Source organism: Chrysemys picta, chromosome 10, assembly GCF_011386835.1.
Source record: "Chrysemys picta bellii isolate R12L10 chromosome 10, ASM1138683v2, whole genome shotgun sequence".
NCBI classification, from domain to species: domain Eukaryota; kingdom Metazoa; phylum Chordata; order Testudines; family Emydidae; genus Chrysemys; species Chrysemys picta.
Genome location: NC_088800.1, coordinates 18,189,490 through 18,212,498, shown reverse-complemented (window position 1 = coordinate 18,212,498; position 23,009 = coordinate 18,189,490). Strand labels below are relative to the sequence as shown.

The 23,009-nt window shown below is 48.4% G+C and overlaps 1 protein-coding gene across 3 annotated transcripts in view; it reads right to left on the bottom strand.

Annotated features, from left to right (window-relative positions):
* The window catches only part of HDGFL3 (HDGF like 3), an 81,613-nt gene extending 76,527 nt beyond the window's left edge, over positions 1-5,086 (bottom strand). For all 3 annotated transcript variants that reach the window (XR_010590975.1, XR_010590974.1, XM_065559356.1), the window contains exon 1: positions 3,600-5,086. Coding sequence is in view for 1 of the 3 variants with exons in the window: in XM_065559356.1 (XP_065415428.1) it covers positions 3,600-3,683 (84 nt within the window). In the remaining 2 variants the exon portion in view is untranslated. The remainder of the gene's footprint in view (positions 1-3,599) is intronic.
* Positions 5,087-23,009: the final 17,923 nt, after the last annotated feature.

The following is a 23,009-nucleotide window of genomic DNA, read 5'->3' as shown; positions in this document are numbered from 1 at the left end:
CATGGAGTATCAAAAGTGCTACACGCATCTTATTACACCAAACTGCTACTCTTCCTTTTGACACAAGATAGTACTTGAGGCACTCACATAAGTCACCTTGGATACCAAACTTACAGACTTTGGCCCAATTCCTGCCATCCCTACTTATTAGCCTACATTGGGGCCAATGGGAGTTTTGTCTTTGAGTAAAGACTGCAAGATCAAAACAGAGAGAAGTCAATATGACTTCAATGATATCTTTCATATTCCAAATATCCAAAAGTGCCTTACAAAGACGGGTTTTGTAAAGCGAGTCTTTCCAACAGAACATGGAAAGACCTGAATGACTGTCAATTGGAGTTTTGACTAAGGACTGCAGGATTTGGCCCTTTGTAAGTTATTAAGTTGTGAGATGATGCTCAATACCATAAGCTAGTGAAGCTCACGAGTCATAGCGTGCCATCTATTTTTAAGAAGCGCTCCCTATTGGTTTCTCTACACATCAGCCACTTTCCACCACTTCTCTCACTGTGCAGAATGTTGCTCTTGCCCACACAGGGCTCGATCTTCTTCCTGCTCAAGTCAATAGAATTAACGGCAGATTCATATTGGTAAGAAGTGGCTGGCTTAGTGTCAAAGCTGGCTACCCACTTCCTGTCCTGCTTTAACACTGCTCCACTTCACTAAATACAGGTAACTATTTTGCCCTCCTATAGCACTTTCCTGCCAAGGACCACAAAGTCTCAACACGCCCTCTGTGAGGGGCCATTGCAACAATAAATTATTTAAATGCAACAATAAATAAACTCTTTGGATTACTAAACCAGTATTTTTAAAATAAAATATGTTGCTTTTTTATATGTGAGTTTAAGGATCAAGCATACAAATGGTTTATAAATGTTATATTGCGGTATATACACATCTGAACTTTGATCATACAAATTTCTTCGGCCTAAGCAAAACCTCTTGATAACTGGGGTTCAGTTAATCAGGGGAGCTGACTTGCCGTCTCACCTGCAAAAATCTCTACTTCTCTCCTCATCTACATGCCACAATAGTCTTCTTGGAGCACAATGAAAATTAGTGTAAACCCTGTGGCCTTGTCTTCGCATGGAAAAAAGGTGTGTTAACTTGTGTTCGCTAACACATGGTACCTAACACAAGGTAAAATCCTACTGAAGACAAAGCAGTCTCATAGCCTTTACCTCAACCTGCAAAACCTCATGTTAAAACTGTGGATGACTTTGTCTTCACTGGGGTCTTCACCTAACACCGCAATTTAACAACACACCTTTTTTCCTGAGGAACCTGTATCCTGAGGAACATACCTTTGACTAGCCTGCTGGACACATAATCAAAGATGTGCCCATCTGCGCTCAGTGTATGATAAAAAATAAAGAAAAGTTTGCTGAAACAAAGAGCCCTATCCTATTTTCCATTTACTTCAATTAGTTACCATATGTTAGCTAACATGAGTTAACAACACTCCCTTTTTACTCAAGAGGACAAGGCCACAGGGCTAGTATTCACTGCAATCGGAGGAGAATGTTGTTGCATGCAAGTGAGGAGAAGAGTAGTACTTTTCTTAGTAAAGTCAACAGGAGTTTTGCCATTGACTTCAATGGGAGCAGGATCAATCCCAAAGCTGGAATGATCTGAGTTATTAAAGTCACTTGCTGATCCATTTTCAGATTAAATTGAACCATTATTGATGTAAGAAAGAAATTGATTTACAATAGACTCCATCGTTCTACTGATGTGACTCATCACCTTTAACATGATGTTGGCCATCACAAGCAGATATAAGAATATAAATGCTGATCAGAGACATTAATTACAAATACAATGTGAAGTTTAGACATGGATCACTTGATAATTACCTGTTCTGTCCATTCCCTCTGAAGCACCTGGCACTAGCCACTATCAGAAGACAGGATATTGGGCTAGAGGGACCTTTGGTCTGACCCAGTCTGGCCATTCTTATGTTCTATGTTCTTATGCCTATTCAGAAATGAATTTCAGCCTGCTCTGCCAAAGCAATTGGGCGTGTTTCCTTATTTCTGTTCCCTTTAATATTTAGCATCCTCTGATTTTTCCCTTCTCTATCAACCTTCATTTAAGCCTCTGATACTGGTTTTCCCTCCTTGTACTGTGTCTGCAGCTCAACACTCACACTCTCAGTCACACTCACGATGCCCCTTGCTTCACTTTTCACCACTTACACATACCCTTTTCTCATTGCTTTCTCAAGAGTAATGGTAAAGTCCATGGTACCTTGACCCTGCTCTCCTGTACTTTCTTACACAATGTGTACAACACTTTATAATGTTCAAGCTCTCACAGATCATAAACACCAACAACTTTCTTTTACTTGTGAATGAAAACAGAATGTAGCACTGAACAGTTGTAATTTCCGCCCGGAGGATGGAATGGACAATGAATAAACACAGACTGACACTGGATGATGCCTGCTGGGTAGATCACACAACAAAGTACACCGTGGTGAACAAAAAAGGGGAAAGAGAAGGCTGTAACTATGCTGTGGTATCAGGTGGTCCCTGGGAATGCCTTGCTCTGTTTTGGGGCTCTAAGGAATATGGACATTAAATATACAGTGGGATGCTGATTTGGTTGCCAAATGCCCATGATGCTTTCCCAACTCAGTTATTTCAAACCAGTTTAAAATCAAAGATGGGAAAGGAACAATAATAAAATAAAAAATCCACAATCCCAAACCACCACGAAATAAAACCAGCCACTGTCTCACAAGCCCAGAACTTCTCCACATGATCAGCCCCCCAGTGAAACCCAATGTGCCTGCATTTGGAAGGGTACATGGAAAAATGGAGGCCATGTAGTCCAACTCCTCCTCTCAATTAATAACTTGCATCCCTCAGGACTGTGTCCATGTTTATCACTTATCTCTTTGTAGTAGACCATGCCTCCTCCGCCCACTGCAGCCCCAAATATGGTGTATTCTGTGCATCAGGCACCCTGCAAAGAGTTGTTGCCTACATTCTAGGCCTTGCTCTCCTCCCATGTGTGTTTCCCATGCAGTAGACACTTCCTGGGCTGAGAGAGACACAGATCTGGCCTTCTGATGGCTATGCCTGTTTGTCTCTTTCTCTCCCTCTGTGGCTTCATATTGTGGGCAAAGGCAGCTTTTCTGCAACTGCCTGGAAATGTGCATGTGGGAAGGCTGGCGGGAGCCCTCGCTACTGAGGGGGGGGGCAGTGAGAGGGGAGGGCGCATAATAAATAGCATCATTATCATGCAGAGCTGCCAACTCCCCATAATAATAATTCAGGTACAATCCCCGCACGCCCCCTCCTTCTCCCGCGGAGAAATCTGCACAACCAAGCAAAGATGCTCAATAATCCAGCGGGGAACAGACCCCCTGTCTCCCCCCAGCGCTAGGCTCCCCGCAGGGGTAGGCATGGAGGGCTGGGGGGGTGGGGCTGTGTCTGCGGCTGGGCTTGCAATGGACCCAGCAACAGCCGCCACACGCCCCAGGAGAGGCAGAGGAGAAGCAGCGGGGAAATGGTCGGGCCGGGCGCTGCGCTGGGGGGGGGGATCGGGCTCCCTGCATTGCCCCCCACCCAGCCCCGGTCCGCACTCACCCGGGCCGGCCAGTGCGGGTAGCCTTTCATCTTGGCGAACACCAGGTCTCCAGCCTTGTACTCTCGGGGCCTCGGACGCGCCATCGGGAGCTTCCCTCCTCCGCCTGCCCCGCGCCCCCTGCACCCAGCCGCCCCTCGCGGGTTGCGATCCGCCCAGGCACAGGCAGCGGCAGCCGCAGCAGGGTCGAGCCCCAGGCACCAGCCTCTGTCCCCGGCGGCGGCGGCAGAGGTGGGGGGCGTGTGTGTAGCGGGGGAGGGGGAGGCCTTGGACTCAGCCCCACCGGCCCCCAATTGCTGGGATCCCACTGCCGGCGGGGCAGCGCCCGGGCCGGGGCCGAGGCCGGAATCCCCCCGCGGGCGGAGCGAGCCTGGCCGAAAGGCAGCCCCTGGGCGAGCCCGCTACACGGCCCGCGCCCCGCGCTCCATCCCCGGCGCCGCAGCCTCGGCAGCAGCAGAAATATGGATCCTTCTCCTCCAAATTATTCCTCGGGCAGCGACCGAAAACAACAGGATCTTCGTGTGTTTTTTTCTCTCCCTGCTTTCCCTTCCTGTTATTTTCTAGGTGCACGGATCCGTTTCTAGGAAAAACAGCAGAGCTCAGAGCGGCTCAGTCTGCTCGCTGCTTGCCTCCCCGGCTGAGGCGCGGGGCTCTCTCTTTATGCACCGTTTCCACGGGGGGCTGAGGAAAAAGGGAAAAGCCGGATCTACATGGATCCTGCCAGATTCTTGCAGCCAACCCTCCCCAAATTCCACCGCTTAAATACAAAACACGTCCAACCCTTTCCTACTGCACTAAAATAATCTGGACAGCCCTCCCCACCCCCGTGTGCCCTCGTGCCACAAAGATCTGGATCTAGGAAATGGAGCCTGTTGGTGGTTGGGCTTGAACCCCCAAATTCCGCCTCCCAAGTATAGAACACATGCAATCATTCCTACTGCACCAAAATGTCAGGACCTCAGCACTGCAAAAACCTGGATCCAGGACATGGAGTATGGCACTCCTGCCCCCAAACACAACAGCCTAAATTCACAAGAAATCCACCCCATTCTAGTGCACCAAAAAATTCCAGACCCCCATGTGTCCCAGCACAATAGCACTACACAGGCCTGGATCTGGGACATGAAGTCTTGGTGGACTCTTCCCCATTTTCACCAAAGCCCCCAAATCTCATAACCTAACTACAAAACACATCCAACCCCTATTAGGGCACACACAAAAATTCTAGACTAGAGGATTCTAACTTTCCAGCATCTTGATGCCACAGAGACCTGCTCTGGGATCCTGCTGGATCTTGCAGACTTTTGTGCTCCAACCCCCAAATTCTATTGTCTGAATACAGAACAAACCAACTGCTCCTACTTCATTATGAAGTTCTGGACACCAGCATGTCCTAGTGACGCAAGGACCCAGATTGGGACATGGATCTTCGTGGATCTTGCTAATTTTTAACTGCAGTATCCTACATTCTACTCTATAAATAGATCCACAATGCACCAGCTCCTAACACATCAACAAAATTCCAGACCTTATTGCAAACAGACATGGCAATATCACAAGATCACCAATCTAGCACCTGGATCCTGCAAGTTTTTTTTACCCCAAAATTCTACTAGCTAAGTAGCAATTTGCAGCAATTCCAGTTCCACTTGATTACTGTTAATATTTATTATTTATATTGTGGTGGTGTCTACCTGAGAATCTATAGTAAGGTGTTACATTTAAAATGAGCTTAAAATGGGTATGAATTGCTGGCCTTCTAAAAATAGATGGCCAGTCAGTGCAAAGTTTCACACAACATTCATTTTTATGCCCTTTGAATTTTCTACATGGTTTTTGTGTAGTTTCTCTTCAAAACTATTTAACAGGAAGTCTCTGAATTTGGCCTCGGTCTGGAATTTGTTCTTGGCAGTCCTACTTTTGTTTATAGACTCAAACTTTAAGATCAGAAGGGATCATCATGAACATTTAGTCTGACCTCCTGCACATGGCAGGCCACAGAACCTCACCCACTCACTCCTATAATAGACCCCTAACATCTGGCTGAGTTACTGGAAGTCCAATGTCTCCTAAAAATCATTGTCTAATGACTGCACAACACTTGGTAGAGAGGTGAGCTTGAGTAGATCTGGTGCAATAAGTAGTTTGGGGTTGTTCTTAAATGTTAGGGGCAGGGTAATTGAAAGTCAGTGTTCATACTAAACAGAAAGTTCATGTGCTGTGCATACCAACTTCATTATTGAGGCTGGGTGCATATATACTTGATGATGGGGCAGGGCATATATTAAGCCTTCTGCACTTTTCTGTATTATTTTATTCCAGAGCGGGAAAGGATACATGGACAGCTGTTGGTAGATGAGGGTGCACGTGCAGTGGTTGATGGGTAAAATATTCTCCATCAGCACTTGAATTTCTGTACCCCACTTGGCCAACTCCATGACCAATTAAGCCTTAAAAAACCCATGGAAACTAATACGCAAAAATCTTCATTGTGAAGCAGTGAAGGTTGCTACATAGATGCCTTAGCGCAAGGGGAAGGACTAGATCAATGGTTCTCAAAGCCGGTCCGCCGCTTGTTCAGGGAAAGCCCCTGGCGGGCCGGGCCGGTTTGTTTATCTGCCGTGTCCGCAGATTTGGCCGATCGCGGCTCCCACTGGCTGCGGTTCACTGCTCCAGGCCAATGGGAGCTGCGGGAAGCGGCGCAGGCCGAGGGATGTGCTGGCCTCCCTTCCCGCAGCCCCCATTGGCCTGGAGCGGTGAACCATGGCCAATGGGAGCCGCAATTGGCCGAACCTGCGGATGCGGCAGGTAAACAAACTGGCCCGGCCTGCCAGGGGCTTTTCCTGAACAAGCAACGGACCAGCTTTGAGAACTAATGGACTAGATGATCTCTTGAGGTCCCTTCCAGCTTTATATTTCTATGATTCTATACAAAACATTCCCAACACAAACCCAGAAAAGCAAGGAAAGTGAAAAGTTAAGCCACCCAACAAGGCATATCCTTCTACTCTTCCATCTATGAGCTCACCCCTTATCATTACTGCAACTACCATACCCACAAACCTCACCGCAATCTGAACTCTGCACCCTTTCACCCGTCTGCACACATCCATTTGCTAAATCAGAACTACTAGTGTTGGGGGAAATAATTTGGTAAAGGGGTACCTGCAGGAGGGCAGTTAAAGAGGACCATGGGAGGCTGGCATCTCTAGGGGGCAGTGTTACGGTTGTGGTATGGAGAATATTTTATCCATCAGAAGCTGTGTATGCTTACATCTCGGTCAGCCTTCTTCAAGCTATGGGTGAGGATGATAAAGTATGAGAAGGACAATTTAAGAAAACAAGCACTCATCAAACAACAATTGATTACAGCATGATGGAGCAAAACTCATTGGTCCCAATGAAGGAAAATCACTATATAAACAGGGTGCCTTGCCATGAAACTTTGGGTTTGTCCTGCCAAGACTTCCCCGGAGCATCGTGTCACGACTGACGGAACCCGGCTCCTCCCTACAGTGGCCACTAGGTTGATCTGGACTCTGGATTGGTAACTATAACATCGACTGGAGAGACAGTGTGTGTGTGTGGTGTGATTGAATGCATATGCTAATTGTTGTATCTTCAATAAACACGGCATATTGCCTTTTCCCCTGAAAAAGATCCTGTGTGCTTCTTAGAAGCATAACACTACTACATTATAACAGGATACAGATAAGTGAAAATAATGCAGGTAACGTCCCATTAGTTTTCATGAAGTTTAAACACCAACTACATTCTTATATATTTAACAATCACTTTGATCTATACTAATACACAAGTGAATTAGCCTGGGGCTTCAGCATGAGCTGGCACCTGGTCTGCCAGCATCACACTCACAACACAAAACTGGTGTATGAAGGGATACACTGACATTTTTCTCAATAAAGCATCAGCCACTACATTCTCCTTTCACTTGATATGAATTATTTCCGTCAAATTCCTGTAGGGCTAGACTCCAACAAAGTAATTTAGAATTGGTTCCCTTAGCATCCCCCAAAAGGTCCAATAAGTCCTCTATTTGGGGTGCGGAGTAAGGTCCAGCATGGGTTATAGCATTTAGTTTCCTGTAATCCACACAAAATCTCATGGTTTTGTACTTTTTAGCTACCATTACAATAGGAGATGCCAAGGGGCTTTTTGACTTAGTGATTACCCCCATTTCAAGCATGCTCTCTACCTCCTCCTGGATTTGCTTCTGCATTTCCCCTTTAGCCCAATATGCTCTGCTAGATGCTGGGTGGGGCCCTGAGGTTTGAACAGAGTGTACAATCTTGTTAGTAAAATACCTGTTTGTGGTGCTTTAAAAGGGCCAGCATTTCTTGCTTTTGGGTAGGATTTAAACCCTCCCCAAACTCAATGCTTCCCAGAGGAGTTTCTTCCCTGTTCTCTTTGACCAAATCAATTAAAGGGGTGGAGAATGTTTCCTCATAAGGATAACAAATCATGTTTTCTGCCATCTCCCTTTCAAGGTAAGCTTTTAAACTATTGATTTGCATGGTTTGGACAGCTCCTCTGCCATTGGGCTTCCTTACATCATGTAACTTTATTCACTCTTTCAATCACCTCAAAAGGTTCTTCCCAAGAATCCTGCATTTTGTTTTTCCTTACATGGCTCAGAACTAACACCAATATCAAATGATCTTTCTTCAGTACGCTGATCATACCAAACTTAATACGAATGACATAGTCCCCTACCAGCTGTCCTGCTTCCTCAATACTGCCCACTCAAGAGCCTCAGATCAAATCTAGGGGTCCCCTCACTTGCATCTCATACAACAGATCAAAGGGGGCAAAGCCAGTAGACTGGTGGGGAATACTTCTGTACGCACATAGAAAATAAGGAAGTAACATGTCCCAGTCATTCTCACTCCAGGAGACATATATTCTTACCATAGCCTTTAAAGTTCCATGTAATCTTTGCACAAGCCCATTAGTTTCTGGGTGATGGGGAGCAGCCTTTATATGCTTCACTCCACATAATTCCCAGAACTTTTTAAAGACTACAGATAAAATTTGCACCACAGTCTATCAAGATTTCTCTGGGAAAACCTACTCTGTTGAAAATGGTGAATAAAGCTGTAGCCATGGTTTCATTTTCAATATTAGACGAGGCTGTGGCTTCAGGGTACCTGGAAGGAAGTATATATCTCTATCCAGTCCTGGAAGGTTTAGTGAGAGGTCCCACAATATCTACAGACACCCTAGCAAATGCCTCTTTAATAATGAGCAAAGGCTGCAGTGGTGCTTTGCAAGGTCCCTTTAATCCCTTACGCTTCTGACTAAAGTCATAACTCTTCCAGTAATCTTTTACTGTCTCAAACATGCAAGGCCAATAGGAATTCTGTTTCAGTCTGTCACCGTTTTTTTCCACTCTTAAATGTCCTGCGAATGGACAATCATGAGCTACTTGGAGCAATGCTCTCCTGTATTTCTCAGGCACAACTACCTGCTTGCAAACCTCACCAGGACACCTCTAGGAGCCTCTCTAGACAACAAACCTGCTACAAATAAATAAATAAATAAAAACCTACCTTTTCCTTCCCCGGCTGGGGCATTATTCTCAGCTGCAACCCTCTCTTGCTCCAGAGAAGAGTCAGCTTGTTGGGCAGTCACAAACTCCTTTTGCGTTTCACATAAGCTCAGAGCAGACTCTGGCATGACAGAAGACTTTGCAAATTCCTCCTCAGAAGGCAAGCTGCTACTGAGGGTCATTTCCCCTCCCCTTCACAGCCTTCCCTGCTGACCACAGACAAAGCAGGTGAATCAGATCCGTACTTTCCCTGGGACCTGGTTATAACATTAATATGCTTAGTCATGGCTAAAATGTTATTACCTATCAAAATATCAGCAGGCAGCAAATTCCTGATGCCAATGATGACATCACCCTTAAAATCTTCCCACTTAAGCTAGAGGTACAGTCACAGAAAATTCAGCAAAAGCTAAAAGATTTAGACTTTTGCTAGGAAGTCTGTCGTCTTCCCTTACCAAACTTTCTTTAACCAAAGTGACTTGCGATGTACTCTCGCTCCACCCTGTACATTCGATGCCATTCACTCTCACACTCCTGATAAATTCTTCACTACCTTCCCATAGGGTGACCAGAGGGCAAGTGTGAAAAATCGGGACAGGGGGTGGGGGGTAATAGGTGCCTATATAAGAAAAAGCCCCCCAAATCGGGACTGTCCCTATAAAATTGGGACATCTGGTCATCCTACCTTCCCAAGACTCAGTCCTAATATTGTTTAGGAGGCCATTCTCCTCCCCCACAATTTCCTTTGGAATCAATGCGGTAGCATTGGCACTCATGGCGGAGGTTGTGGGTGCAGATTGTGGGGTGACCTTAAGTTTTGGGTAATTTGTTTTTTTATGGCCAGGAGCCCCACAGTAATGGCAGACTGACTGCCTTCCTTTCGGGTAAGAGGTTTTAAAATCTCAGGCTCCTTTGAGGTTTTTAAACAAAGTTGGGGTTAGGTTTATTCCTAGACTCCTCATCTCTTTTAACCTGGAGAGCGGAGGGATTGTCCTTCCACTGAGGTTTGTGCCCATCTGAGCCCTTGACAAAATATATTCATCAGCAATTTCTGCTGCCTCCAAAGCTGTGGAAGGTTCTTTGTCACAGATGGCCGCTTTTACCTCATCAGTGACTGTTCACGATAATTGCTCTTGTGCCACCAAATCAAATAGCTACTTTCAGCCCCTGCCCCCTACTTCCCATTTTTTCAAATAATTTTACATTTTATGCACAAATTCCACATGAGTGACATTGTCAAAAATTTTAAGATTTCTGTACTTCAGTAGGACCAGGGGTGATCTTAAACCTCTCCAATATATTTTCTTTACATTTCTTATATACCATAGCATCATCCACCTCCATATCATTAAAAACTTGTCTGGCTTTCCCAATCAACCAGGTTAAGAGGATAGGCATCCATTTATCCTCTGGAATCTTATGGGTCCCACACAGTCTCTCAAAGTTGAACAGGAACGCCTCAATGCAGTCAATCTCTTGATAAATTGGGCAGGCTTTCTCCCACTCCTGGCTGTTGAGAGGAGATGTACTCACAGTCTGAGGCTGCTCCTTTTGCTGCTTCAGGACCCTGAGCTGCAGTGCACGAGTTCTCTCCTGAGCTGCTCCATTGCATCTTTGGTGGACTTCCTCCTCAGTTTTAGTGTTGGCTTTGAGTCTTTGGTATGCTCTCACCGCAGCTTCCTCAGTTTCTTTCTTCTCCTTGTTCCAGAATTCCACCATCCTTTTTTCATGCTCATATTCTTTCTCGGCTTCCAGGAGCCTCAGCCGAACTAGTTCTGATGCACAGGTCTCTCTGGCGCCTTTGGTATGGGGATGCTCAGACCCTGCTCTTTGGTCAAAGTCTATGAGCAAAGGTCTCCGTTCCTGATCTTGGGCTTTCTTTTAATGGGATAGCCCCCTATTTTTACATAATTTTTCAAGGTCTTTTGTGTCAAGACCTTCATATGACTGTGAGACACTCATTGTGACTAATGGTTAACCCTTAAGACTTTCAATATCAAACTTTTGACAGCATTGGGTTATAATCTTTAAGCCCAATTGACTTGTGGCACGTGAATCCTGTCACAACTACGCCAACTGTCATGCTGTCTCACACTTGTGAGTTACTCCTGACAGCATGACACCTGCCAAGTCGTAGCGAAGGCCATCTCGCTGCAGCTGGGATCCGTGCTGGTGGACGTGGTCCACCCCGAGCAGTCCTACACCATCCCAGGCTGTACCATCTTTGATAATCTGTACTTGGTCCGGGATCTCTTGGAGCTCAGGTGTAGGGATGGTCTATCATTCGCCCTTCTGTCCCTGGATCAGGAGAAGGCATTCAACACGGTGAACCATGGGTATCTCCTGGGCACTCTGCGGGCATTTGGCTTCAGAGCCCAGTTCGTGGGTTTTCTCCAGGTGCTGTACGCCTCCGTGGAGTGTGTGGTCAGGCTCAACTGGATCCTGAACGAACCGGTCAGCTTTGGGCGCGGGGTGTGTTGGGGTGTCCGTCGTCAGGCCAGCTGTATGCTCTGGCGATTGAGCCCTTCCTCTGTCTCCTCCATCGGAGATTGAGGGGGTTGGTGCTCCATGAGCCGGAGTTGTGGCTGGTCCTGTTGGCATACACTGACAACATACTCCTTGGGGTCCAGGATTCAGGTGACTTGGTGCAGGTGGAGGCCGGCCAGGCCATCTCCTTGGCAGCCTCCTCCACCTGGGTCAACAGCTCTGGCCTGGTGGTCAAAGACAGCTGGCAGGCAAGCTCCCTCCCACCCATGGTTCAAGCCATCCGGTGGAGCGCGGGTCCACTGCTCTATCTTGGCATTTATCTTTCTGCCATGCATCCTTCTCTGCTGGAGAACTGGCTGGGGTTGGAGGGCACGGTGTCTGAGCAGCTGCAGAGGTGGACGGGACTACTTCGGTGCCTCTCCCTGTGAGGGAGGGCACTGGTGCTCAACCAGCTAGACCTGTCCATGCTCTGGCACCAGCTCAACACCCTGGTCCCAGCCCCGGGATTCCTGGCTGATATCCAGAAGCTGGTTCTGGGGTTCTTTTGGCCAGGACTGCACTGGGTCTCTGCAGGGGTCCTTTACCTGCCCCTGGAGGAGGAAGGACAGGGCCTGAAGTGCCTGCGCACTCAGGTACATGCCTTCTGCCTCTAGGCCCTGCCAAGGCTCCTTTAAGGTGCAGGTAGTCCAGCGTGGAGTGCAGCCTTCCTGCGCCGCTTCTGAGGGCTCCGATACGACTGGCAGCTCCTTTATCTCCATCCGAGGGGGTCTTCTGAGAGACTCTCCGGGCTGCCGGTCTTCTACCAGGACCTCCTCCTGACCTGGAAACTGGTTTCGGTGATCAGGTCTGTGGCGGCCGCCAAGGGGGCGGATCTCCTTGCGGAGCCCCTGCTACACAACCCCCAGCTTCGTGTGCAGGTGGCGGAGTCCCCCTCGGTGTGACAGAGGCTGGTCCTGGCAGAAGTCACCAGAATCGGAGACCTCCTGGACTATGACCGGGGAGACTGGCTGGATCCCCTGACGCTTGCTCAGCGCATGGGGCTCTCCAGACTTCGTACTCCCCGGTGCGTACTTTAGGAGGTGAGGGCCACTTTACTGCCCACTACTTGGACATACCTTGACCGTGTCCTGTGGGAGGGTGCCCCCCGCCCACCCTACACTCCAGGCCCTCCGGACCTTCTCATCAGGCTCCTGTCCCGTGGCCCCACCCAGCCATCCTACCCCTTCACCGTGAGCCGGCTGCACAAATTGCAGCCAGCCCGTTTCTGGACCATGCTGAGGAAACATCTGTATACGCTCGTGCTTCACACCCTTCATGTCTTCACCCTCGCATCCTGCCCCAGCACGAAGTGGCAGGACCTCCTACCACCTCTGGAGAGTAAAGAACCCTGGTGGGCCAGCCTATATTCCACCCTGATCCCGAAGCCCACCAGGGATATCAGTTGGCGGCTCCTTCATGGAGCCGTGAGCCCGGGCATGTTCTTGGCGTGATTCACCCCCGTCCTGAACATCTGCCCCTTCTGCGGCATGAAGGAGACCCTGGCGCACATGTATCTGGAGTGCACCAGGTTGCAGCCCTATTCTGGTTCCTCTTAGATAGCCTGTTACATTTTTGGCTGCACTTTTCCCCTTACCTCCTTATCTACGCCCTTCCTATCCATGGCCCCACAAAGTCATGGGACCTCCTTGTCAACCTCCTCTTAGCACTGGCCAAACTGGCCATCTACAAGACCAGAGAGAGGAGGTTGGCTGATGGGGTTTCCAGTGACTGTGGGGCCTATTTCTGATCCTCCGTCCGCTCACGCATCTGGGCGGAGTTCCTCTGGGCAGCGTCCACTGGCTCCCTTGACGCCTTCGAGGAGCAGTGGGTGCTATCCCGGGGTTCTCTGCTCGGTATCCCCATCTGGTTCCCTCCGTTTAGCCCTGTGACCTAACTCCTGTCCCTGTTATATCTTTAGTTGTCCCATAATTAATTGAGATCCCGGACCTTGTGGATCCTCCCCTTAGGCTGGGTAAGGGTCCTTGGCAGTGGGTGGGCGGAAGCCCACTTCCAGGATCCCAACAGGACACCTGCCAAGTCATTTTAGTCTCTTGCTGCCTCCTTTTCCCCATCTGTAGAACAGGGATAATAACCACTATTGTAAAGCTTTTTAGGAAAGGTGTGCAGTAGTACATAAGAACGGCCATACTGGGTCAGACGAAAGGTCCATCTAGCCCAGTATCCGGTCTGCTGACAGTGGCCAATACCAGGTGCCCCATAGGGAATGAACAGAACAGGTAATCATCAAGTGATCCATCCCCGTTGCCCATTCCTAGCTTCTGGCGAGCAGAGGCTAGGGACATCATCCCTACCAATCCTGGCTAATAGCCATTGATGGAGCTATCTTCCATGAATTTATCTAGTTCTTTTTTGAAAGTAGTTGTGTTTATCATGTCTACACATATATTCTGCTACTGAATTGGGATTAAACTGCTGGATGCAGGGCCGGCGCAACCTATTAGGCAACCTAGGTGGTCGCCTAGGGCGCTACAATTTGGGGGGTGGGGACTGCAGCGGTATTTCAGCAGCGGGACCTTCTGCCGCCTCTGTGGGAGGCAGCATTTCGGGGCAGGACCTTCCGCCACCTAGGGCAGCAGAAAAGCTGGCAGTGCTCCTGGCTGGATGACACCAGAAAATACTCCCCCACCCCCCAAATGCAGGCCAAAGACTATACTTCCTACCCTGGACCCTTCATAGAGCCATGCTCACTGTGATCCCAGAGAAAGCAAAAAGGTCTGCAGCATTGTGTGCCATGTTGCATGCATGTGACTGAGTGCAGGCCACACACCTGCTCTTTGGCTGTAACATGTTTCCTAGGCTGGGCTGTGTCACTGCTGTCTTGTGACATGGCACAGCCAAGAAGCAGGTGTGTGACATGCCTGTCACTTCCCAGACATGCATGAACCATGGCACAAAAGGCAGGAGCCTTCTCACACAATGTATGGATGATTTTTTCCCTCTTCTGCTGCTTCATGTCATACAACATGATACCAGTCAGCTCTGTGTTCTTGGGGAGCCAGGGCGCAGTATCCAGCCTGTCTGACTCAGGAAGGACACCCCTCACCCCCAGCCTCTGCTTGAACCAAAATCAATCAGAGAAAAGACTTGCAGAGAGCAGTGAAGGGCAGTGGGAGACACACCTAGACCCCTCCTGACAAGAATGACAAGATTAAGGCACTCCCCTAGCCTCATTTGCATCAAAGATGGGACAGGGAGGCATCTCCATTAGCATACAGAATGGAGAACAGAGATTCCAAGGCAAGAACCGCACCAAAATCTGGGACCAGGGAAGCACTGCATGCTGGGGGATCTCTGCTCCAGATGTTAGTGAACCTACGCCTGCACACACTCAGCTCAGCAGTTATCAAACCAATTCTAGTAATAAATCCTCAATTGATAACCAAAATACTGAAGCAGCCTAATTGCATTGTGAGCTCCCTGGAAGGAACACCATCCATAGCTAGGAATGATCAGCCCCTATTGTCTAGCTCTAGCCTAAAGAAAACCCTTGAATCATCAGTTTACCCATAAACAAATCTAGTGTTCTCCCTTGAACCATTGTTGTTTCTCTACAAAAACCCCTACCCATGTTCAAGTAAGTGTTCTGATCGAAACTGCATCAGTTCCACAGGGATTTCATCTCCTGACTGATCGCGCTGGGGGCTCTGCCTGTCTCCAGCACTCAGGACCCTGAGCTACCACCAGCACCTGGGAACCCCGACCAGTTCAAGCTTCATGGAAGTGGTGAGATCCCTCTCTCTCTCTCTCTGTTTTCTTTTCTACCTCAGGTATAACTTTCTAACCCTGACTTGTTTGATCAGGTATAGTTTTCTATATATGTCTTTTGTAACCTTTAATTGTAACTTTAGCGCCCTCATGACCAAGATGGAGTCTGCTCTGCAGGCAGATCTGGTCAAGAGAGGGCGTGCGCAGGAATGCAGCAGGAAAAATCCCTTCCACCCAGGGGCACCTGGTCCAAACCCCCCAGAGTGAACACACCCACTCCAGGAAAAGTACAATGGATATAAGAAAGGGAGATATTTATTTACAGAGGGATGAAAGGAGAAAAACAACAAGGGGAAAGATAGGGGGAGCAGTAGAACAGGGTTGCATCCAAACCAAGACCCCACAGACCCAGTGGTAGCACAGTCTGGAAGGACAGACACCGAACAATGTGTCTACACACAGAGTTCAGGAGTCCTGAGCAAAGTTCCAGCCCAGGGGTGAGTCTTGGGTGCTCCTGGTCATCTTCAGCGCCAGTGAACTTTCCCCAACAAACCCCTCTGGTGCCCTCTTCTGCCACTCTCTGCAAAGCCACAAAGAGCAACCACCTCCCACTTAACTAGGTAGCAACCTTCCTCCTTGTTCCCAATGCAGAGTCACAAACCCCAGCACTCACAGACCTATGCAGCTCTGGGCAGTAGTGGGTCCAGCTCCGGCCTGTCCTTCTCCAGTGATTCCTCCCTGGCACAGTGCTCCTCCTGGCTCCTGTCCTGTGGTGTTGCCGATCGGCCGCCCTGTCCTTCCCAGGCTTCCGGCAGGTTCTCTGCTGCTTCACTGCGTGAGGGCCTGTGGGCTGCAGCCCTTCTCTCCCCCAGAGGTCCAGAGCCACACCCCCGAGTTTCCCTCCTTTCACTGCTCCCCCTCCCCCCAGGAAAAAGATTTAAAGGGGCCATGCTCTCTAAACCCCAAAGGGATTACGTAATAATGTAACTTATGTTGGTTTAGGCTCTCCTTGTGTAGTTATCACTATTATTCAACAAATAACTTTTATGGTTGCTTCCCTCTCTCTCTCTGAACTTTACTCTTCTGTGTTTTTAGTTCCCCATTTACTCTGCAGCAACGCTTCTGTTACCTAAGCTAAAGATCCCTGTAGCGCCCAACAATACCGTGGGGTTTGCTCATCAAGTGGATAACATGAAAGTGGGGATAGGAATGTGCTGAACCTGTGACATAGGAGGGTGGCAGTTTGGAAGTGCTGCTCGACCCAGACTATTGAGCCCAGGGGTATATAAGGGGTCAGCTTGAAAGTGCTGATTGACCCAGTCCACTCAGACTTGCTCTGTTAGTGTGTGTGTCTTCATCTGGTTCTGAGGCTGGAGGAACCAGCCCTGGGGAACCTAGGTCCTGCAGGATAGCTCCATTGGGAAGGTACTTGCAGAAGGGATAAGTAGAGCTCCATATGAAAACACAAGTGACACAAGCAGTACATTGATAGAATTACAGAACACCTCTCTCCCCCGCCCCCCAAGAAGAGCAACCCTAATAAATGAGCGTACCCGAAAGTAACAGGCAAATCTGGCAACAAAGGGGCCAGATTCACTCTGGGAATTGCACCTCCGTGTGCCAGTCTAGCCCACTGTGCCTTATGGGGCATTCACCCAAATGAGGGCAGGCAGTGTCTCACCACCTGCCTTTGTGTAGCATTTCTATTAGGGGAGAGCGGATTTAATCTCAGATTAGGTCTACGTAGGAGTCCTGCTTGTGGAGGCTACCAAGGGAAGCACTGAGTTATCACATCCCTGGATGCTCCAGTCACATCTCCCTCCTGACTAGCCAGCTCCACACATTCTTGGGTCTCCAAGAACCCAGGCAGGGAGGTTTACAGAAACCACAGCAGATCCCCTTCCAGGTGGGCATCTGCTGCTGGGGGACCTGGGACAGGATGTTATCGCAGACTTGGAGTGACTCTCACCTGTGGCGATCAAAAATACAAAAGCTGTGCCCATTAGGCTTATCCCAGAAGCCTGCAATTGCACTAGCTGATGCCAAATGGATTTAATTCTACATTTCTGAGTTTATGCTTGCTGGACGATTAGAGTAGCTATTATCACTGGTCGCTTAGTGAGTCGGTCTGAGGAGAATGAGTACAGTTTCCTTTGAGGTAGTGTGAAACAAATACATGCAGCATCATAACTGCCTCAAGTGGCCCACATTATATTTGTATATTCTTTGCCCTGGGACTAGCCTATTTGCAATGACAATTGTTTATACATCTGTGCAGTCCTGTCTAGTGATCCCATATCAGAGGTGGAAGAGGGTGCATGTCAGTTTGCCACAAGGAGGAAAGTCTAAATATACACATGTATTTTGCCTGCAATGCCTTACTGTGCAGCCAGTGTCAGGACAGCAGAATCTGAAATATTTGACAAACATCTTTCACCAAAATACACCTGTAGTAGGTCCTAGCCGGGGCTCGACCCTTCCGGGCAGGAGGGGAGCCACACCGACTCACTACTGTGGGAACAAGCAGTCAGTTAGTCCCGAAACTCCGGCTCTTTGGTGCAGAGTCGGAGCAACCACAGTTAAAGCTCAGGCCCTTGACTGCAGGGGGCTGAGCAAGCAAGCAGTTCAGGAGCCCAGGCCCTGGATCAGGGCGGGGCAAACACAGTTAGCTCAGACCCTTGTTTGCAGGGGCTGAGCGGGCAAATAGTTCAAAGCCCAGGCCCTGGATCAGGGTGGGGCAAACACAGTTAGGTTCAGGCCCTTGTTTGCAGGGGCTGAACGAGCAGACAGTTCAGAGCCCAGGCCCTGGATCAGGGCGGGGCAAACACAGTTAGCTCAGGCCCTTGTTGCAGGGGCTGAGCGGGCAGATAGTTCAAAGCCCAGGCCCTGGATCAGGGCGGGGCAAACACAGTTAGCTCAGGCCCTTGTTGCAGGGGCTGAGCGGGCAGATAGTTCAAAGCCCAGGCCCTGGATCAGGGCGGGGCAAACACAGTTAGGCTCAGGCCCTTGTTTGGAGAGGCTGAGCGAGCAAATAGTTCAAAGCCCAGGCTCTGGATCAGGGCGGGGCAAACACAGTTAGCTCAGGCCCTTGTTTGCAGGGGCTGAGCGGATAAACAGTTCAGGCAAGGCACGCCTAGGCTTCCGTAGCCGAGCGTTGGGTGAGGGGGAAGCCTGCCACCCGTGCGGAGGGTGGCAGGGGGGAACGCAGGCCCACCCACTCCACTGCGTTCCAGCCCGGGGCCCTAACAGCGGTTGCTGCCGCTGCTGGTCAGTGGGGTATCCAGACCGCAACACACTGACATAGGCTCACACTCGGTTACAGCCGGACCGGGGTCGGCTATCCCCGGGCTGCTTCCATGGTCCCCCTCAAAGCCTACCTCGTTCGTCGCGTCGGGATCGGGCCAGTCCATCTGCATGGGCTCCTCTCTGCCCGGGCTCGGCGGCAAGTCCGGTAGCTCTGCCGGGAAGTCCGGCCAATGGTCCTCAGGCGGCTCCTCTGGATAGCAGCGGGGCGAAGGGGTTCGGGTCCAGTCTCACCCTCAGGGTTAGTGGGGTGCGGTTCCCAGGGATTCTCCCAGTGGCGGGCGTGAACGGGCTCCGGCGGCTCCTCCTCGTAGCGGGCCCGGGGTAGCTCAGGCCAGCTAGGGTCCAGGCCTCGGTCTTCGACAGTCTCCTGGCCGGGAGCTCCCGGCCGCACGTCTGCTCCCTGCGGTGGCTGGCCGCCGACTGAGCTCTGGCGGCCGGCCTTTATACTTCCTGTCCCGCCCCTTGACTTCCGGGGGGCGGGGACAGGTGGTGGTGGTCCCACCCACTCTGGTGCCTGCACGTGGGCTCCCTCTTCCGGGCAGGAGGGGAGCCACACCGACTCACTACAACACCCCTTTTGGAGATCCACGGTGCCAGTGCAGGTGTGTGCAGGAGGTATAGGAAGCATCAGGTGGATAAATGTTTCTGCGGTGGAGTGAAGATAATCCTTTATTTGAGCTATCTGGACCTGATGAGAAGAATGTAGCCCTGATCTGCTTTCATATTTACTGAAACAGGTGGAATTGCCACCAATTTAAGAACTCTACTGACCTTAATTAACTCAAAACAATTCTAAAAACTTTGAAAACCTGTCTCCGTAAGCAAGGCCTCTTTCAACACATTATTAAGAGTGTGGGTGGGGATAGGAAGAAAAGGAAGGCAGACACGTCTGATAAGTAAAAACCAGACAAACCATTCAGCAAATATGAAGCACACAAATATTTCCACTGATGCACGGAAAACCCAGCATAAACAGAAAAGAAGCTCTGTGTGTTTAGCGGCTCCTTAGTTTGTATAATAATATAAGATCTATCATAGGCCACTGACACCACCTTGAGAAGTTTGCAAAACATTCTGCTTAGAGATAATTCTGCTGCTATATCATATATTGTATTTATTTCTCTTATGCTGTTACTAAGGGGACTTTATTTGCTCCTGCCAGTGCACAAGCAAGAGTGGGAAGGAGAGTGAAGGGTGTAAGGAGCAAGGTAGGATCATAAGTGTGCTGGGAAGGGGCACTTGCTAAGGCTCTGACCTGACCGTAAGTCCTTTGAAGTTAATGGAGCCTCACCCATTTGCACCAGCAGAGAATTTGGCCCCAGAACTGGTTGGAAATTTTCATCAAGAAAGATTCCAATTGACTTCATTAGGCTTTGGCTCAACCTTAAGAGAAAAGTGTATGGACATAAAAGCCTATCAAAAGCAGCATCTGAAGTCATGACTGTAATTTTAAGCACACATATTTTTTGTGCCTGAAACGTTCCATGATCAAGTTTTATCACATACAACTTGGATACTGCATTCAAAGTAGGTGTCTACTAGTGTGACATGGAACTACCTAACCTGGGAGCCCAAGTTCCAATATAGCGTAAGCATGTCAGTAAATAGGATCATTTTGTAGAAAGTTAGTGAGTACATGTTATTGCTCCTGGGGAAATTCTGTGCCAAAAATTAAAAATTCTGAACACGATATTTTAAAATTCTGCAAAATTCTGCAGATTTTATCTGCCAAAGTAACGCAATATAATCACGCTGATTTCAATTATTTTGGTAATTTATTTAAACTACAATACAATGGATGGAGAATGGGAGCATTGGAGAAAATCCCAAAGCCCCCCTCTGTCTAATAGTAATGTAGCTAGGTTTGACCCTTTATTTCTAGTTATTAGTCAACAAATATATACAGCCATATGCTCAGTGTTACATCATAGGCAACTGAAGAGCAAGTGAGGGCTGGGGAATCAAACTCACAATTTATATTGGCTACCTTCCATCTCCAAAAAGGTCAGTAGCGAACAGTTCATGGAGCACATTTTGATAGGAACTATTTTCAGTCCAAAAATTTAGACCAATTCTAATCACTAAAGCACCATAGGTATTTATAAGGCCATACTGTCCTTTACACCACTCTGGCAATGTAAAGGAGCCTTAAAACTTTATACTTGTTTTATACTCCTGGGGGAATTCACAAAGACAATAGGGCCAATTCACTATGCAGGCAGGGCTGCTACATTCTGCTCAGCCTGAGGGGACAGAGCCTGCCCCACATCCACCTCTTCAGAAACACCCCAAAGCCCGGCCCTTCCATGCCGAACGTGCCACAATAGTGAGCAAGAGGGACAGAGGCTCTCTCTCTCTCTCTCTCTCTCTCTCTCTCTCTCACACACACACACACACACACACACACACACGACTGCCCAGTCCCCTCCTCCCAGTGGTGATTTATGTCTCTACTGGCTGCTTTAGGCACCAGAACTGACCTGCTTGCACTGCCGGGGAGGGGCGCATGACTGCTCTTGTGGCTTCCCTTTGCTTTCCCATCAGAAGTAATTTTTCTGCAGGGAAGCAAAGAAATCTGTGCGGGACATGAATTATGCACATGTGCAGTGACGCAGAATTCCCCCAGGAGTAAAATTATACAAATTATTGTTATATTCCTCCCTGAAATTCTGTCCTTAGCCATCTCTAGTGGTTTGCTACCACTTTTCTATTTCCCCCTTGAATCCTCTCTGAAATTATGCTGTAAAACTCTAGGGCAGGGACCAGGTTTAATGAACCTTTCTGTAAGGTGCTGAAAAACAACACATATTGATACTTTTATTTTAAAATAATTGATGAGCACCTCTGCCAGAACTGTCTAACTCTGATTTTATTGTCTTTCCCTCTGCCCCTCCTTTTCCTGCAGGGAAAAATATGTCTGTAATGACATAGATTGCAATGGTTAGTATTTTGCTTATGTCCACAATAAGTTATTGATTGTCTGATAAATATTTTAATAGGAAATTGTTCTGGACCACAATTGTACCATTGCCTTCTGCAGGGCAAGTCTGAAACCACTATTTGCAATTACAGAACTACTTCATGTCAGGCAAAAAGAGTTCATGATGTTATATGTCCATCCCAACATGCACAGAAAGGCACTTACAGTGCCCATTAGGATACCCTTAATTACTGGGAAGAGGAAGTTCACCAGGGGATTTCAAATATTCTCTTTCATAAGCTTGGGAGAGAGGAGGGTGCATATCACAGCAGGTGCAAACTACACAGATTCAGGCACCTTTTCATGTTACTAGTGCAATCTACTAGGTACCCTAGAGGTTGATGATAGTGGTTACTTTGCATGTTATAGATTTTGTGTGTGTGGGTATGTCTGCACTAGGAGCTAGGGACATGATTCCCATACTCATGCTATTCAATGAGGGCTAGTGTACTAAAAATAGCAGTGTAGCCACGGTAACATTGCAGTGGTGGCATGAGCTATCCATGCCATGTCTATACCCAGGGGGTTCTGGAAGGTTATACTCAGCTTGGCTAGCACATGCCACTTCTCTCCACTGCCTGTGGTACCATGGAGGGGACAAGAGCAGAGCGGGATAGGAACAGCGGGAATCGGAACAGAAGAGGACAGGCAGAGAGGATCAGGCTAAGGGACGGGACAGAAAAGGGTAGACAGAAGCAGAAGGGGTTATAACTACTACAACACACTGTCTTTCAGAACCTAGAATACAATCCAGGATTCCTGTGTCCAAACATTTCTTTGCTGTCTAGCAAATATCTGTGAAGCCCAATGGCAAAGTGCACATCTCATTCTTGTTTAGTGGCTGCTTCACACAGAGGATAGCAGCCTACTATTCTGCTTACACTTATCCATTAGCTCAAGTGGCAGTGGCTCTAAAGGTTCCAGTCCCGCCTATGACTCATGTGGGAATCAGTATGGCTACACACAAGGGAATTTCTGGGTTTCCCAATTTGGTTTTTTTTACAACCTAGGAAAATACATGGAAAAAAAACTATGTGCAGAGAATGTTAAGATAGCAAAGTCAAGCACTCAGAAGTTAGGAAATGCCTGGACGAAGGTTGTCTGCGCAACATTACTTCATCCCCTTTGTGAGCATGCATATTGTGCAGACTTTAATTACATGATTATGCATGATTTGGTCCACACACACTCCTTCCTCATTCCGTGCGCAAGATGGATGGGTGTTCACTGAATGAGCAAGTATTCCATAGCTCTTTTTATCCTCATCAGTCAGCATGTGGCCCCCATGCATCATTCACTGCACAC